This window comes from Pelophylax lessonae (genome assembly GCF_965119305.1).
Source record: "Pelophylax lessonae genome assembly, chromosome: 5".
NCBI classification, from domain to species: Eukaryota; Metazoa; Chordata; class Amphibia; order Anura; family Ranidae; genus Pelophylax; species Pelophylax lessonae.
Window position 1 is genome coordinate 90,111,884 of NC_138772.1, and position 19,964 is coordinate 90,131,847.

General features: G+C 43.8%; 1 protein-coding gene across 9 annotated transcripts in view; it reads right to left on the reverse strand.

Moving 5' to 3' along the window:
* The window catches only part of PARD3 (par-3 family cell polarity regulator), a 901,610-nt gene that overhangs the window by 454,419 nt on the left and 427,227 nt on the right, over positions 1–19,964 (reverse strand). For all 9 annotated transcript variants that reach the window (XM_082258262.1, XM_082258264.1, XM_082258261.1 and 6 more), the window contains one exon: positions 13,718–13,846. In XM_082258262.1, coding sequence (XP_082114388.1) covers positions 13,718–13,846 — 129 coding nt within the window. The remainder of the gene's footprint in view (positions 1–13,717; positions 13,847–19,964) is intronic.

Here is a 19,964-nt window from a genome sequence, read left to right on the forward strand (position 1 = left end):
GAATTTGTGATTTTGAATCTAACCTACTATACCACCACCACCAGCAAGCCTTATATAGCTTCCAACCTAATATATCATATTCCATGGGGAATAACAACTGGAAAAGGCATCAACTGTAGTATTAGGAGGGTTCCTGGGATTAAAAAAAAATGGATTTTTGTAAAATCTTACCGTAAAATCCTTTTCTCTTAGCTCATTGACAGACGTAGTCCTCGGTGATACACCACCTTCGGGTTATGTTGCCTCCACAGGAGCAGGACTAGACAGGAAATTAAAAAGCTCTGGCCACACCCTAGGGGCAGTCCCAGAGGGTATATCCTCTCTCTCTCTGCCTCAGCAAATCAGTTATGTGAAAAAGCAGTCTTTAGAGATTTTAACCCAACCCAACTCAAAAAAACAGAGGGGCGGGGACTACGTCTGTCAATGAGCTAAGAGAAAAGGATTTTACGGTAAGATTTTACAAAAATCCATTTTTCTCTAGCGCTCATTGACAGACGTAGTCCTCGGTGATACACCACCTTCGGGACGTCCCAGAGCAGTATCACAACTGAGGGGTGGGAAAATGAAATCAAATCCCAATCTAGAAGGCCCAACCGGTGCCAACTAGAAGTTTACAATGCTCATCCTTAATGATGAGACTCAACAAAAGAGAGAAAAACATTTTTCTTTTTTTTTTTTTTTTTTTTTCAAACAGAAAAAAACCCTCGAGGTAGACCACCGGTCTCCTCAAATTGCGGCCTGCAAAACCTTGCGGCCAAATGAGGCATCCGCCGATGCCGTCACATCAATTTTATAGAATTTTGTAAAGGTATGTACCGACGACCAAGTGGCCGCCTTACATACCTGGACCACTGACGCCTGATGGCGAAAGGCCCAGGAAGTACTGAGCGCTCGAGTGGAGTGCGCCCTAACAGGGAACGGAGGACTCTGACCCTTAATAGAATAAGCCTGTACCACCGTTTGTCTAATCCATTTGGCAATGGTAGCGGCAGATGCAGGCAAACCCTTTCTGGGGCCATCCGTGATCACAAAAAGTGAATCCGTCTTACGGAATGATTCCGTAGCTTTCAGGTATACCCTGATTGCCCGAACCACATCTAAGGAATGCAACGCATGTTCCCGATGATGCTTGGGCTGAGGACACAAGGAAGGTAGTACAATATCTTCATTCAGATGAAAATCTGAAACCACCTTAGGAAGAAAAGATGGCTTAGGATGAAGTACTACCTTATCCCTATGAATCACTAGGTATGGGGACTGGCATGATAATGCAGCCAGTTCTGACACCCTGCGAGCAGAAGTAATAGCCACCAAGAAGACCACCTTCTGGGATAAAGTAAGCAAGGGAATCTCCCTGATGTTTTCAAAGGGAGGTTTCTGTAGAACCGACAAAACCAAATTAAGATCCCAGGGCGGTAAGGGCGCGCAGACTGGAGGAGCCAGGTGCCGCACCCCCTGGATGAAATTCCGCACCAAGGATTTGGTAGCTAAAGGTTTCTGAAAGAAGATTGCTAATGCTGAAACTTGACCCTTGATGGTGCTTAAGGCTAGCTTCTGCTCAACCCCTTGTTGCAAAAAGGCCAATATTCGAGACACCGAATAGGTACGTGGAGGAAATCCTAAAGATTCGCACCACGCAATATAAGTCTTCCATGTGTGATAATAGACTTTGCTGGAAGTCGCTTTCCTTGCTTTAAGAAGGGTAGGAATGACTGAAGTAGACAAACCTCTGTCCTTCAGTACTTGGGTCTCAATGGCCAGGCCATTAAAACCAGCGACTGTAAAGCACGAAGGTAAATTGGTCCTTGAGACCACAGACACTCCCTGAGACGAAGTTCCCACGGAACGTCTGCGACTAACATGTCCAAGTCGGCCAGGCCGACTTGAGGAGGCCAGCCTAGAATTTCTAGGACCACTGGCGCTGATTGGATCTGAACCAGGCATCCCTAGAGCTATCTGGCCCCGACCATCGAGAAAGTCTGGTCGTTTTCTGTTTCCACACATTTATCAGATACCTGATTGTTATCAGGAAAGGTGATCTTTTCTGGTTGAACCTCAGGGACCGAAGTCACCCGACTAGAGGCTACTTGGCCTATCTGGTCAATCAGATCCGATTCCTGTGAGGTATCGGGACTAATCTTAGGAAAAGGTAAAGGAAAAGATCTATTCAGGGAACGGTAACTACCGCTTCCTGTGGTACTTAAATGTTGGAAGGGAAGAATCGCACCGGTAGTAGTGGTTGATGCTCGATCTAATGTCCTGAATACCGGTGAAAACGTCCCCCCACCCTGAAACCGGGTGGGGGCGCACCTTCAGGCTGTGTACTCCTTTACTTCGGGTTTGGCTGGGTTGGTCCTCTGCTTGTCCGACCAGCCCTTCTTGAACCCTCCTGGAGGAGTCTTGCCTTTCCCGGGAGTACCAGCCGGGCGCCCTTTATGGGCGGTAAAGAAAGGTCCTCGCTTGTTGCGAGGTCCCTTAGCTTTTGCAGCCTGTGGCAAAAAAGTGCTCTTGCCCCCAGTGGCATCCTTAATGATTTCATCTAGGTTGGCCCCAAATAGACGATTCCCCTGAAAAGGGAGATTGGTCAAGGTCTTTTTGGAACCTAGGTCAGCTGACCAGCATTTTAACCACAGCACACGTCTGAGGATCACTGCTAACTTAGATGCATGCCCTAACAAGGGAGTAGTGTCCAAGGCTGCGTCACAGATAAACCGTAGCCCTTGTATGATCTGTTCCATCAAATCAGATGTCTCCTGGGGAATATCTTTCCCCCTAAGATCTTGGCGTACCATTTTCGCCCATTCCGTAAGTGTCTGGGAAACTAGACCAATAACAATTACTGGTCTAAATGCTGACCCTATCAGAGAAAAGATAGTGCGGGACTCTGCTTCTATCTTTCGATCCACCGGATCCTTAAAGGACGAAGTGTCCTCCACTGGAATAACCGTGGCTTTATTCAGCCTGGAAATAGGCGGATCCACGACTGGTGGTACCGTCCATTTCTTAATGATGGATTCCTCAAACGGATAGCGTCTAGCAATACGCTTGGAAATAGTAAAGGTACGTTTAGAATGCTCCCATTCTCCTTTAATCTGATTACCAAAACATTTAGGTACAGGAAAAGCCTTCGCCGTCTTGATGGGCTTATTAGTCCCAAAAGGCCTCTCTGTTTCAGTTGCCTCTGCCGGTAAAGCCTCAAGTTTTAAGGTTTCTTGCACTGCCACAACTAGTGCGTCCACCAATGCTTCTTCCTGAATTATAGCAAGAGAAGAAGCGTCCTCATCACTGTCTGAGGGGGCTTTACCTGGGATAACAGCCCTTGCAGAGGAACCTGCAACTGCCGTGACCATCTCTGAATCTGAGTCAGAGGTGTCAGATAGTATAGGGGTAGGCGGGGGTCGCTTCCTTGACCCCCGTCCCTGACAGGCCGCCTCCACCCGAGCCACCATAGACTCCAAAATTGCTGTAAATGACTCTATACTCTGTGCACCGGCGGGTCCCGAGGCCCCCTCGAGGGAAACAGGTGGGGGAATATGTGTGGCAGGGTCCATAATAACTCCAGTTACTTCCTGGATAATATAATTCAAAAGTAAAGAAAAAAACTTTTTTTTTTTTTTTTTTTCTGACCCCCAGCGCCACAAAAAGCCCCTTAGTGTTACCTGCTAGGGATCCCTATCGATCGAGAGAGAGAGAGAGAGATAGACCCCCAGGCTCACCACTTGATGCTCAGAGTTAAACTGCAACAGCTTACAGCGCTGTCTTGACAAACAGGAAGTCTTTTGGCTGGCTGCCCAGGAAAAAAGGAGGCGGCTCCGCCCCTCTGCACGCCTTCCGGCGCCTCCCCCAAGCTCCACGAGGTGTAGGATCACCTCAAACATGGCCGCCCCCATGCTGGAGACACGAGGCTACGCCAAAATGGCGGCTCGTGCGATCCAGCAAAAAAAATGGCGGCGGCCTATACTGAATAGCGGTGTGCTGCAGGGCACACAACACTCTCTCTGCATGGGGATATGGCGTGGTTGGCGGTACCGGCCCTGGCGGACCGCATGGCCGTTCGGGAGGCCTGCTAATAGCTGGAGATCTGATTTGGAAGGCAGTCTACATGTCCGTGGCTTCTGACTGGTAGGTAGCTTATACTTAACCCATAAGATTCCCAGAATGCCACAGATTACATCTTTTAAACATGTATACATTAGATTGTTAGCTCCCAAACCAAGCCTCCTGGCTTTTGCACACATAAAATCACACTCAAAGTAGGAGGATTTGTGACATGTTATAGGATAGAAAGGACTCTTTCTTACCATACAGAGAGGGGCCCGTGTTCACCACAAAACCCGTCAGGGAAAAAGGGGGAACATACTACTCACCATACCGGAACCAGGCGGGCACCAACTCCTGACAGTACCCCTCTCCACCGGGGCGGGAGGGCTGTCGACCGATACGGACGCCGTGACTCATGGTCTTTGGCGTTTCAGCGAGACGTTTAACTCGCGGGTTCAGTCCTTTTAATGGGACTTTGTCGCGGCCGACCCAGCGCGGAGCTATGGCCTGCACGCGCTCGTAGGCTGAACTGGGGTGACCACCGGATCTCAACACCCAGCCCGTCGCCCAGTTCAGCTTTCTTGCTTGAAGATCTCACAGGAACACTGGAGAAAAAAAGCTGTCTAAAAATCCTTTAAGAAAAAAATTCTTGCCAGGACCTTAAGATCCCAGCAAGGTATCTAGGTCCTTACTCCTAACTAGACAGAAAATAACTGATTTGCTGAGGCAGAGAGAGAGAGGATATACCCTCTGGGACTGCCCCTAGGGTGTGGCCAGAGCTTTTTAATTTCCTGTCTAGTCCTGCTCCTGTGGAGGCAACATAACCCGAAGGTGGTGTATCACCGAGGACTACGTCTGTCAATGAGCGCTAGAGAAATAGAGATTTAATTTCTCTGTGGTCTCTTCAGACAGCTACATGACCCCCCTAAACATATGTATGATGTGGTGTATGAAAGCGGAGTTCCCGCTGAATTATTATTTTTTATTTAAAAACACCCCTAGTATAGTTAGGGCTTGTGCATTTACACTAAGTTATCCAGTAAACTGTCCCCAGTTTTGTTTTTGTGCAGTATGTCTCACTTACTTTACTCTTCTCCTGTGTAGAGCGGCCATCTGCAGTCTGGGCATCTGAAGCCACACTGTTCTTATACCGGGATTCTGTGCATGCTGGCTACCCAGCATGCACCTCCCGTTCTCGCACATACGCAGTGCATCACAAGCGAGTCCCACAGCTTGCTACAAGCCGGTGATGCCGATTGACTCCGGAGCAAATGCAAAGCAGGAAATGACATAGGCAGCCGCAGTGCAATAAGGAGGAAGTGAAGAAATTTTTCAGCAAAAATAAGGTAAAGGAACCGAAAAATTTGAATCAAAAATAGCAAAAACGTTTTTAGCATACAAAAAAGTTATGCATAAAGGAAAGTGTAAAATGTGGCCCAGAACTCTGCTTTAATGTATGCTAAAATGCATTTTGAAGACCATGCAGAACAGAATACAGCATTTGTTATGGAAGAAATGACACAGAAATGTATACGTATGCATAGATAGCTTTTTCAGCTAACTCCTCAGAAAAGACAGACTGAGAAATGAATCAAAAGACAGGCTAAGGGATATGAATATTTAACAAAGAAAATTAGTCATTTATCAAAAGATCAGATTAGCTTCACCATCTGGGTATGTCGCACACATCATGCCAACACACAGCAAAAAACGGAGGCCAGCCATGTGACTAGTTGTCACTGACACTAAGTCAAATACAGTTGTCACAGACTGTGCGCAGCTAAATTACATTCAAAACTCCAGCTGTACTGTGAATGAAAGCTCATCTGCTTGATGCACAATAAAAACTGCCAGCTCTCTTCATCCAGTGCTGATTGTGAAGTTCACACAAATCATAGGACTGCAGCGAAGACTTCCAAAGCCGCCAGGGCAGAAGCAAAGCAGATGGAAAGAAAAACCATCTACATGACTGTTGTAATGGTTTCTCTATTATTCTGGAGGAAATAAAATATATTTGACACTTTCTGGTGAGGAAACATAAAACTGTTGATTCTGTGTTCCCAATGCTTTTTCAAGGTGCCACCTGTGCTGGAATGGATAAAACTTACCGTCTACCTGCTTATTCCCTTAGAGGGGTTTTGAAAAGCAAATAACAGAGAAGAACTACTAACGTTATAAAAAAGTTAAAAGGATGAAAATAAGTTAAAAAAAAAACATAGTAACCAACCAGAGCTCACTTTAACCAAGTAGTACAAGATGGATTTACTTGGTGTGGTCTGCATTAAGGGTTTTGTACTGTGCATTGCTTTATAAATAAAAGCCTCATACCAGCACCTTACCAAAATTTTACAGCCGATAAAAAATGTTCACAATAATTCAGCTTTGTATTCTATTAATACATCATTAAATGCAACTTTTTTTAAATGCAAGCAGGGTAAATGCCTAAAAGTTGACTTGTAATCAAGCTTCTTGTGGTCTACTGTACAGCAGAGCTTAGAGAAGGGGAGGGTAAAGCAGTAGTAAAGGAGCTAATCAGGTGTGTTATAGCTAAAGAGGAGGATGTGGAGAGGAGAGTAACCAAGTGATAAGCTTTTCAGTCTGTTCCTTCTCTCTGTTCATGCTCCCACCTGCCAGGCTGTGCGCATCAGAGCTGTGTAAAGATCAGGCCTGGATAGACCTTAATACAAATCCTTTGGCAGATAAAATCGCATCCTTATATGTACAGCATTTCATCTGTGTATTCAGCTGTTTGCTTGGAGTTCTTTAGATTTGTGTTTGGTGGAAAAAGGTTTTAAATATGGTGATTGGGGGAGGTGATTTGTTGTGTATCTCAGTCCATTTTTTACATTATATATATATATATATATATATATATATATATATATATATATATATATATATATAGATAATCTTTGGGGGTTCTAAGAAATTTTCTAGGATACAAATAGGATTTTTGGCTTACCGTAAGATCCATTTCTTAGATTTTACGGTAAGTCAAAAATCCCATTTTCACTTTTGTTCACTGACGGACACAGCTCCTGGTATTCATAACTATTGAGACCTCTCAAAGCCGTGTTAAACATTAGGAGTGGGAAGAACCAAAAAATTCCCAAGGCTAAACATTAGCCAACGAGGCAACAGAGGCTCAAGCAAACAATTGGAGCCCACCTGAAAAAAACAATACACCCTCAAAGAGGACCAGGTCCTTTAAAAAGCAGCCTGCAAACCCTTGTGGCCAAAAGAAGCATCCGCAGATGCCAAAACATCCACTTTATAAAACTTTTTAAAAATGTGCACTGGAGACCAGGTGGCCACCTTGCAAACCTGCGTCACTGACGCCTGATGACGGAAGACCCAGGAGGCACTAAGCGCCCTAGTAAAGTGTGCCTTGACAGGGAAAGGAGGAACCGGACTCCTGATGGAATAGGCCTGAACCACCGTCTGTCTGATCCTTCTGGAAATGGTCGCAGAGGAAGCCGGCAATCCTTTTCGATGTCCATCCGTGAGCACAAATAGAGAGTCTGACTTCCTGAAAGACTCCGTAGCTGCCAGGTACACCCTAATTGCCCAGACCATATCCAAGGCATGCAAGGCAATTTCCTTTGGATGTTTAGGCCTGGGACACAGGGAAGGCAACACAATGTCTTCATTCAAATGGAAATCAGAGACAACCTTTGAAAGGAACAATGGACAGAGGTGAAGAACCCCCTTAACCCTTGGAATCACCATTATCGCCTGATAATTTTACACCCCGGGAATGTATAAGTCAGAGAGAGTTGGAACGAACCGTTCTGTCCACCTTAGAATGCCTGCTACCTCCAGAGCCGCCAGGACACTTCTTCTGCCCCCTTAAAGATTGACATAAGCCACGGCCATGGAATTGTCTGACTGAATGTGCACTGGAAGACGATCCGTCCAATGATCCAGACACAGTCTGATCGCTCTGAGTTCCAAGACATTAATCAGTAGTCTGGACTCTTCCAGCGTCCAGATCCCCTGAGCAAAATGCTTGCCGAGGACGCTTCCCAAGCCAGACAGGCTGGCATCCGTGGTGACCACTGCCCAATTCAAGAGCAGGAAGGATTTTCCCAGCCAAAGCCCTAGAGAATGAAGCCACCATACCAAGGACTCCTTTGTTCTCTGACTCAGCGGGATCTGATATTCCAGAGACTGGGGAGTCCGGTCCCATTTGGTCAGAATCTCCCTTTGCAGAGACCTCGTATGGAACTATGCAAACGGAACCACCTCGAAGGTAGACCCCATCAGGCCCAGCACCTGCATGCAAGTCCAGATGGACAACCATCTGTTGGACAGCAGGAGAGAAATTGCAGCCAGCAATTTCTGGAGATTGTCCAGAGGAAGGAGCACTCTGGCTAAGGCCGAGTCCAGAGTCAGGCCCAGATAGTCCAGCTTTGTGGACGGAACCAGAGCAGAACTCTGAACTGAAAGTTCAAAATCCAGCCGAACTCCAGCAGAGTCTGGATTGTGATCTCCAGGTTGTCCACCAGAGCAGAGGGAGACTCTGCTTACAAAAGTCCAAGAAGCCCAGTACCACGATCCCCCATTGGCATAGCACTTGAGCCAAGAGACACACCTTGGGATCACTGCCAAAACAAAGAGGCGAGCCCTCAGGGGAGCTGCATCCAAAGAGGCAACATAGATAAACTGCAGCCCCTGGACCAGCTGGTCCGCCAGCTCGACAAAGGTCACGGTGTAAGAGCTTAGCCCACTCGGTCAGAGTTTGTGACACTAGGGCAATGGTGAATTCCGGCCTCATTGCCAAAACAGCCAATGCGTACATATGGCAATCCACAGCCTCCGCCTTTTGGTCAGCAGGTTCCTTAAAGGCCGAGGACTCTTCAACCAGAGTCATGGTTGCCTTGTTTAATCTGGAGACCGGAGGGTCCACCACCGGCTGCACAGTCCACTTCTTAAGAAGGGACTCCTCATAGGGGTAACGCCTAGCAAAGCACTTAGGGACCCACGGGGACGCTTTGGTCTTCCCCACGCTTTAACGACAAGTCTGTCATAATAGGCAGGGAAGGGAAACACCTTGGCCACTCTGGATGGCTTGTGAGTGCCAAAGGGTACCTGTGCCTCCGTAGCAGCTTCAGGAAGGTAGGGGGCGCTTTTGCTAGCTTGTAGCCCGCAAGCCACCTCAACCCGGGACACAAGGGACTTTGGGAGTGCCGTCAGTGCATGGATGAATGGTTGGGACTTGGAAGGCCCTGCAGTTTCGGAGAGGGGATCAGGTGGGGAAATGTGCTCCAAAGACTCCATGAGTCACCAAGGGGATCCTACAAAAAAAGTGTAAAACACTGCTAAGAGACAACCCCCAACACGCTGGCAGCACCACCCGGTCGCCAGGCACAAAGCACCAAGCGATCCTCAGCAGAGAGGAAGAGGACCCCACCAGACTCCCCACCCACAGAGACAAGCACCTGCAGCCACCAGGATAATCTGCACTACATGTGCGGCGATCAGGAAGTAAAATGATCCAGGAGTGAGCACCAGGGGATAAGAGGCTACCACCGCCATAATCGCCGCCCACAGGGTTTCACCATCATGGTTGCCGCAATTTTCAATGTCAAACCACAGCAAAATGGCCGCCGTGTATAGAACACACAGGCTGTAACAAAATAGCAGCCCCACGAGGCATTCATGGACCCAGGATTGGGAGATCAGGCCTCAAGGACAGATCCAGGTAGGACAGAAGGCCCTGGCAGGAGCCCCCACCAGGTACAACACCCCCCCCCCCCAGTCGATCATCTGGTCACCGGTGGTGCGCCCCCCCAGGCCCCCATAGCCAGTCAGCTCCCTTCCCCTTACCCCAGGAAAGTGGCCAGACCATCCAAACAGTCCCTGCATATGTGAAAAAGGGGGGGCAGGATAAGGGACTCGGAAAGAGGGGGTGCCTGCGGGAAGGAGAGGAACCTGGGGGATCGAAAGTCCCAAGGAGGGGTCCATGTCCACCCCAAAACCCTCCAAGGGGAAAGCGGAACAGCTACTCACTAAACCAGGAACCAGGTGGTCATCGCTCCAGACAGAACCCCTCTCCTTTCAAATAGGTGGCTGGCGGCCAGGAGGTACGATGCGACTCTGGCTGAGACCTGGTCGTATGCAACCTCACAAGGAGTTTAACTCGCAGGCCAGCCGCCATCTAGTGGCGCTATGTCGCGACCAAGCTAGCGTGGAGCTGGGGTCTCCTGGCCAGCGTGCGCTCGCTGGCCAGACTGGGGTGACCACTGGATCTAGATTATCCAGCCCGTCACCCAGTCTGGCAGTTGATTGTACATCTCACAGGAAAAATCCAGGAGGAAAACATTTTCTATCTAAAAAATGTTGCCAGGACCAAAGATCCCAGCAAGGAACTAGGTCTTTACTCCTGACTAGGCAGAAAAAAACTGGCTATAGCGGAGAGAGGGAGTATACCCCCTAGAACTGCCCATGGGTGTAGCCAGAATTCTTTTTTTCTGCCTAGTGTCCTACTCCTGTAGGGGGCAGTATAACTCAATGGTTATGAATACCAGGAGCTGTGTTCGTCAATGAACGAAAGAGAAATATTGATTTAAACTTGTAAGCAACAAGTGTCAGAAAAAGGCTTAGGCATGAAGGGGTTAAATTACAAATGGAGTCAGGCAGTATAGAGCAAGATTGCCTCAGTCTCTCTCACCACATCCGAAATGCTGTAGTACTCCCGCCACGTCAGTTCCAGTTCCCGTGTAACCACACTGACACCATTCGCCCAATCGACTTTATCACCAGGGGAAGCTATTTATTTTTCTTCCTTATGTTATTGAGTGTTAATGAGCCAGATGAAGGTGTGAGTCCATGACAATTGATCACAGACCCATATTAAGTAATGGTGGGAGTGAAAAGTAAATGCACGCTCTTATTACAAGCTGTATTGGGAAATTTTGCATTTTATGGTAGCAGCAGTGACATTTTCTTTTTGTATTTTTATTTTATTATTTTTCACCTGAGCGCAGGGTTTTGGATGTGTTTTTATAGTGGATATATAGCTCATCATTTTTATGATACTTATGTTAGTGGGCCTGAGAGGTTGTGTGGACAGGGGGGGTTGACTGATTTTTAGTGGAATGGTATATATCAAATTCTAGATTTAATTGTTAACTTTAGGTTCTCTACTGACTGTTACTATCAACATAGTAGCTATTATGTGCCAAACAAACATTTACATAAGGAAATATGAGGAGGTACAGCTATTTATAGACCATCATTAGAGAATCCACCTACCGCTATCAAAAGGCCATTTTTGGCCAGATTAAAAAGGACAATGTCAGACACTCCTGACTGATAGCAATTGGACAGGATAAAGACAAACACTGTCCCATTGCATTTCTATCCCATCCTTCTGCATACGCATAAACACACTTTGCAGAACCATGGGTCTGTGTTTATGGAAGTAACGGCCAAGTAACATGTCTGGAGGTGGCCAATTTGTATCTGGACATCCAACTGTCTACTTATACAGTGGGTAAAAGTAGTATTGAACATGTTACCATTTTTCTACATAAATATATTTCTAAAGGTGCTATGGAAATGAAATGTTCACCACATGTCGATAACAGCCCATGCAATCCATAAATACAAAGAAACCAAAAGAAATACGTTTAGAAATCAAGTGTAATAAAAAAGGAATGTCACAGGGAAAAGGTATTGAGCACATGAAGAAAGGGAGGTGCAAAAAGGCACTAAAGGCCAAGACACCAGCTGAAATCTATCAGTAATTAGAAAGCAATCCTGCCCCTGGTCAGTGCAAATTAAAAATCGGCAGATTCAGTCCCAACTGATAGCCTGTAAAAAGGTGTCTCGTTAACAAGGTGTCACACAAGAAGCGTTTCATGATGAGTAAAAGTAAAGCGCTCAAGACCTTTGCATCCTTATTGTTGCAAAACATACTGAAGGTATTGGTTACAGAAGCATTTCTAAACTTCTAAATGTTCCAGGGACCACTGTTGGGGCCATAATCCAGAAGTGGAAAGAACATAATTTCACCGTAAACCTTGCAAAAGAGTGAACCAGAAGCTCCTTGCAAAAGAGTGAAAAGAATTATCAGAAGAGTTGTCCAAGAGCCAAGGACTTGTGGAGAGCTTCAGTAAGACCTGGAATTAGCAGATACAACGGTTTCAAAGAAAACAATAAGTATTGCACTCCACTGCCAAGGCCTGTATGCATGCTCACCATGCAAGACTCCATTAGCTGTAAAAAAAGCATTCTGAAGCGCATTTAAAATTGGCTGCACAACATTTAGATAAGCCTGTGAAATACTGGGAGAATATAGTCTGATCAGGTGAGACTAAAATGTAACTCTTTGGATGCCATAATACCCACCATGTTTGGAGGTTCAAATGGCACTGCACATCACCCCAAAAACACCATACCAACAGTGAAGTTTGGAGGTGGGAACATCATGGTGAAGGGCTGTTTTTCAGCATACAGGCAAACTTCATGTTATTGAAGGAAGAATGAATTGACAAATGTACCAAGACATTCTTGATTAAAAACTGCCGCCATTTACCAGGATGATGAAGATGAAACAAGGGTGGACATTTCATCAAGACAATGATCCCAGACACAAAGCCAAGAAAACTCTCAGTTGGTTTCAAAGAAACAAAACAAAGCTCCTAGAATGGCCAAGCCAATCACCTGACTTAACCAATAGAAAATCTTTGGAAAGAATTTAACATCAGTGTTCATAGAAGAGGTCCACAGAACCTTCAAGATTTGAAGACTGTTAATGTGGAAGAATGGGCCAAAATCCAACCTGAGCAATGCCTGCTACTAGTTTCTCCATAAAGGAGGTGTCTTGGAGCTGTCATTACCAACATAGGATTTTGTATGAAGTATTAAATACATTTCTGTTAACGTGTCATTCCATTTTTTTAATACATTACCTAATTTCTGAACTTATCTGTTTTGGTTTATTTGTATGTATGTGTTGCATGGGTTGTTAAGGACATGCAGTGAAAATTTCATGTCAATAGCACTTTTAGAAATAGATTTACCTAGAAAAATGGTGTTGTGTTCAATACTTATTTTACCCGCTGTATCTAGAGGCACACCAAGATTTAATGATAGCCAGGGGATTGACTGAGATCTATTTCTGAGAACCGTAAAAAAAAAATACATTATATAAACTATAATTATATAAATTTATAAAACAGAATAAGCAATTCCCTGTTGTCTGAATGCAAGTCACACGAGTCACAAATCGGACGGTTGAAAACTACTGCACTAAAATCATTTTTTTCTATTTTATTTTTTAGACCTCTTACAAAACATTTTGGGTAAAGTAATGTTCTTTTCCAAGCTTTGCTAAAATTATACACAATCGGTAAAAATAATCAGCAATCATAAAACAATAGTGAGCATAGAAGGTTCCCAAGCAATCCATGATTTTTGGAATGATAATAGCCCCTTCAATCAAGCAGTGGTGTAATCACTTGAATTGTCCGAAGACAGGCATTTTGAGACATGATTTTCATTAAAGCTGATAAGGTAGGGATGATCGAGTCACATTCTAAAAGGCTTAATTTTAGTGGTTAGGCCTACATGAGGATAAAAACGATCTAACTTTTAATTGCATGGTCAGTGGTAGGTTTTCTGCAGTACACCTGTGCAATCAGAAGAAACATGTGCAGGACACACTCACCAGCTCCCTGGGGTGGAAAGCCTCTTCTTGTCGGAGGATTAAGAGATTCACTGCACCACCCATTTTGGTACTTCTTAATAATGATACAACTTCTTCTTGTGTTTTTCCAGTTAGGTCCACACCATTCACCTAACAAAACAAAAGACTCTTATTTGTCCAATTTTTAAATTGATTCAAAATTTTCCTTGAAATCAAAATTGGCCATTCTATTATAAATTAATATTGCATTGTCAGAGGCTACTTGATCTAAATGCATGTTTACATGAATGCGCCATCAAGTGTTTGATGCACATGCCTAAGGACAGGTATTATGTGCAGTGTGTGTGAACTGACTGACACTACAGTTCATATTAAACAGGTGTATACAGGAGCCTCCATTGAAACGTAAAATAGAACTAAGGGAACATTACATCGACAGGGCTTCGCATTTCAAAGTTAAAATGTGCCACCATTTAGACAATGCATCGAAAGTAATGGTCAAAGCAATCACACAAATATTGGTTACACCCACAAAAGTGACTTAAGTTGGGTATACACTAGTAGATTTTTGAACAAATGTTTGTATGAATATTCATACGAAAATTTCTATGAAAATTTTCAGTAAATTCAACAGCTTGACAAATGCTCAAAACTAGTTTAACTTTTTGTTTGCCTTTACCATTTGAATTTGGAGCAAGTGGCATTTCCTGACCAAAAACCACATACACTGTTAAAAAATGTGTCTGTTTGAGAAAAAAAAAATATATCCCACTCCTTTGAGTTTTCTCATCACTCCAAAATTAGGAGGTCCAAAATTATTGTCAATTTGACCCCATTAAATCAATGTTCTTTAAGCTCAAAATTGCAAATTAAAATGGACTAGTGTATACTTTACTTTTTATACTTTTACTCCTGTATTTAGAAATGACTGATATCATTACTAGTAAAATTAGTAAATCCCTATTACGTTAACAGTAAATGTTTGCTACAAGAAGTCAGGACAAGGTTTCTATTAATACCTTGATTACCCAAAGTCTCTTCTGTACACCAATCTGAAACTAGTTTTACTTAGTCAATAGGAATTTTATCGTCATGACTTCGGGGCTAAGCCCCACCAACTTCCCATCCAGGAACATTATATATATATATATATATATATTTTTTTTTTTTTTAATGGCATTAGTCAATGTTACTTTGCTTTAATGCAATCCTTTATTTCTAAATTTACAAAATAGGGTTGATCATTTAAGAAAAGAAAAACCTAAAAAAAAAAAAAAAATTCAAACATTATAAGTGATCAAATGTCTAATGCCAGCATTTGGGACCTTGAGATTAATTAATGGTATTGCTTGTCAGCATCAAGATCCTGATCCATCCATGCATGTTGCGGGGACCTTAATCTGCTGTAACATGCTTTAGAAATAACTATGCCAGTTTTCAGTATGGACTTAAAGTGGCTGTAAATGAAGAAGGTTTTTATTTTTTATTCTTAATGCATTCTATGGATCCATAGGAAGTGGCTTCCTATGGTTGCACAGTAAAAAGAGGAGGAGCTGAGAGAGCAGGCGGGGGACCCCAGAAAAGTGGCTGCCCTTTGCAAAACCATTGAACATAACAGGTAAGTACATGTTTGTTATTTTTAAAAAAATAGGGTTTACAATCACTTTTGTATGCACTTATACAGCATAGAAGTTTGTGCATTTTGAAAATAATTGTAATATTTAAAAGTAACGATAGGTCACTAGAACAGACATTCATTTTACAAATGACAATCTGAAAAGTTCTTCCAAGCTGGCCAATTTAGCTACAATTAGCTGTGATGGAGCCATTAACTCCCCCAGCGAGTTACCAATAGCGTAATTGTTGAGGTATGTAAAAAACCTATTATACATCATAGACCACTTAAAGTCTATTAAGCAACGATGCTATTAGGTCACCTTGCTTCCCACATAACCTTGCTCATATGCATGGCTTCCTGTGGCCTAAATCAGTGCTTATTATAAAAATATCAGTGTGGTTTTTAATGTTTGGAGTGATTGCTCACTTCCTCAACCCGTGGAATTTTCTTTTAAATGTGGCATTTAATAAAATTCCCCTTGTGATCTTATTTTAGAGTATTCCTGAGATCCCACAGGCCACCGTGAATAGCAATCCTAATTACATTTCACAGTTGCAGCACATTCACTAAAAACCTGTTCTGTGGGCAGCCACAGTGGGAGGGGAGGACAGGTAGTCCATGATTTACTATTCCCAGTGTTCAGACACTGCACTGCCATTTTTGATGTGACAATAAGCCTAGCCAAAGGGAGTCTGAGTCCAGCCAGCATGCGGGGAGGTGATATCTCAAAGAAAAAGTAACTGCTTCTCTGGCTGTAAGCATAAGCACACTATGAAACATAACACAACTAGAAATACCACTCGATATTATTACATCTTGCTGAAGTATATGTGGTAAAAAGAAAAAAATAAAGGAAAGAGTTTAGTAAATTACTAGGCAAACAACGAGATAGTAAAGAATTGCAGGTTTGTATGGTGGAGATTTCTGCTAAAATCATTCTCCTCTAAGAGCTGGCAGCAGTGGGTAATGAATAGATCAGTACAACAGCATCCCTAGATTTATTGTGGAGTGCTGGAAGCTCCATGAAGGAACACAGGGCTTTTTTCATGGCCTTGTGATTGACTGTTTAAAAGGCAAGTTTGTTCTCATATGCAGATATTAATGTTATTCATTTATGTAAAGCAAACATACTCAGCAACACTTTATAGTGGCTGCCCCCCAAGGAGTTTACAATTCAATATATCACAATTACGCACAACATTGGATATAATTACGCACAACATTGGATAGTAGTAGTTCGGAAGTGGCTGCCACTAAATATCTTGCAATCTAATATCCTTACCACAATCATGCACTAAGTTGGGTAGAGGACAATCAAACCTGCAGTATTTTTGGGAGTTAAAAAATCCAGAGAAAGCCCAAACAAGCACAGAAAGTATACGGTGTTCAAGCAGCATAAAGCTAAAATCCAGTCAAGTATTGAAGAAAAATAAAACACAGTTCCATTATCTGGGGTCCAACCCCCCCCCCCCCAAACAAAAATGTCCCTGAATCTTTCTCATTCAGTGCAAGCAGCGCTCAATGAATGAGGGAAGGCCAGCAGTGTAAGCAAATTAGGCACATAACAGGTTGCTAAAAGGAGAGAGTAGAGTGATGATTTTACAATCCACTTCTTCATTACCTTGCTTTAAGGCTTAAGCCAGCCATATACAGTTGTGCTCATAAGTTTACACACCCTGGCAGAATTTATGATTTCTTGGTCATTTTTCAGAGAATATGAATGAAAAGCTTTTCTTTCACTCATGGTTAGTGTTTGGCTGAAGCCATTTATTAATCAATCAACTGTGTCTACTGTTTTTAAATCATAATGACAACAGAAACTACCCAAATGACCCTGATCAAAAGTTTACATACCCCAGTTCTTAATACTGTGTATTGCCACTTTAACATTAATGACAGCTTGAAGTATTTTGTGGTATTTGTGGATGAGGCTCTTTATCTTCTCAGATGGTAAAGCTGCCCATTCTTCCTGGCAAAAAGCCCTCAGTTCCTGTAAATTCTTGGGCTGTTTTGCATGAACTGCACGTTTGCGTTCTCCCCAGAGTGGCTCAATGATAATGAGGTCTGGGGACTGAGATGGCCACTCCAGAACCTTCACTTTATTCTGTTGTAGCCAATGACAGTACAACTTGGCCTTGTGTTTAGGATAATTGTCATGATGGAATGTCCAAGTATGACCCATGTGCAGCTTCCAGGCTGATGAATGCAAATCTTCCTCCAGTATTTTTTGATAACATACTGCATTTATCTTGCCATCAAATCTGACCAAATTTTCTTGTGCCTTTGTAGATCACACATCCCCAAAACATCAGCAATACACCTCCGTGTTTCACAGTAGGAATGGTGTATCTTTCATCATAGGCCTTGTTGACTCGCGTTTATGGTTGTGGCCAAAAAGATTAATTTTGGTCTCATCACTTCAAATGACTGTGCCAGAAGGTTTGAGGCTCGTCTCTGTGCTGTTTGGCGTATTGTAAGCGGGACACTTTGTGGCATTTGCATAGTAATGGCTTTCTTCTGGCGACAAGACCATGCAGCCGGTATCTTTCCTAAAAAGCCTCCTTATTGTGCATCTTGAAAGAGCCACACCACATGTTTTCAAAGAGTCCTGTATTTCACCTGAAGTTATTTGTGGGTTTTTCTTTGCATCCTTAACAATTTTCCTGGCAGTTGTGGCTGAAATCTTAGTTGGTCTACCTGACCGTGGTTTGGTTTCAATAGAACCCCTCATTTTCCACTTCTTGATCAGAGTTTGAACACTGCTGATTCGCATTTCGGTCGTTTCTGTTGTCATTATGATGTAAAAAGAATAAACACAGTTGACTGATAATAAATGGCTTCAGCCAAACACTAACCATCAGTGAAAGAAAAGCTTTTGTGTTATTCTAATTCTCTGAAAAATGGGCAAGAAATCATAAATTCTGCCAGGGTATGTAAACTTGTGAGCACAACTGTATGGTTTAAATCTTGGCAGGTTCCTGCTGAGCCATGTATGGGTAGGTTGAATGTACCCAAGTTGATCGATTAATCAACTTGGCTACAACCAGCCTGTAGGATTTTACATGGGATTATGGCAAGCGGCTGTCGCTTCACAGCCTGTTCCCTACTATGCTTGTGCGAAGCGTGCTGCGCTTTGTGAATGGCCCGGCGGCAGCGGCTGGAGGAGGTGGGTCAAACTTCTGGGTGACTTTCCTGCGGCAAAGTCATCAAGAAGTGGGAGGAGGTACCTGTCAAAACCAGGTACCCGCTACCCAAAAAGGTGCCAAATGTGGCAGCTGGGGGGAGGAGGCAAACAAGTGGAGCCTCCCCTTTTGGGTGGAGCTCCACTTTAAGTCCTGCTAGATCACATCAGTCTGGTCCCTTTTGCAGGTATAGCTATGTAAAACATAAAATTAAGTGTCTATGCTGTTTTAAATCCAGTAATACACTGTCTCATTCTGTTCTGCACATGCTCAGTTGCTCTCCATTTTAGGCATTGCAGAGTTTGTAGAGGCTGATCCGCTAATAGCATTAAAGCAGAATGAAATCCTCTTATTCTTTACGGTCAAGGAAGCTGCTTCTGTTTGATCTACAACTGCCATATTGCTGCACATGTGATCAGTTAGGATACCAGCCATTTGATGGTTTGACAGTTTGGATGAGGAATGCAACTGTTATTTTAAACTGTTAAATTGATAGGTTTGGTTTAGGCCTGCTTTATGATTTACTGCGGAGTTCTAACCAAAAGTGGAACTTCTGCTAATTTGTTTCCTCCCCCCCCCCTCCGTTGCCATATTTGGCACCTTTCAGGGGGGGGGGGGGGAACCGGTACCTGTTTTTGACAGGTACCCTTCCCCACTTCCGAGAGACGGTACCAAGGCGCGGTCCCTCGGAAGTTCGGCTCCCTCCTCCTTCCCCCACCGCGAGCCAATCCGAATGCACAGTGCGCTTCGTGCATGCGCAGTAGGGACCCGCCCGTGAAGCCGCAAGGCTTCACTGCCAGGTTCCCTTACCGGCAATGGCAGCGGCAGCACCCAACAGCCAATAGAAACATCGGCTGCGGTGCCGACATCGCTGAACTCCAGGACAGGTTAAGTGTCCTAATATTAAAAGTCAGCAGCTACAGTATGTGTAGCTGCTGACTTTTAATTTTTGGAGGGGTGGTTGGAACACAGCTTTAAGGGGTTCTTGGCTTCAGAAAAATGGCAGCCTCCAGGAAGAAAAAAAAAGGAGAAATGCTGGAGGCAATTTAAAGCACACACTAATTATGGTAGCATACTTATTTAATCTGGAATGCATTTTCCTTACTAAAGAACAGCATTTTTTATCCAGTTGTTATGGGTAGAGTTCCACTCTAAAGGGGGAAGTAAACCCATCCATTTAAAAGTTTAGAAAAACTGGGTTGTGCTCTCATCCACGCTGTCAAACCATCCAATGGTTGGTGTCATAACTGATCACATGTGCAGCATCAATCATACAAAAATGTGATGCGCCAGAAATATAAAATCAAAAAGTGATGACAATAAATCATATCCAGTTCATAAGGCACATAGCAATGTGTGTGCTTCCAATAAAATGATATAAAGAGTGTCCCGTGTTCAGATGAAGAAAATCCAGTGATGAAAACAACTTGTAATCACCAATATAGTGAATCCCTCCACCAGGTGAATC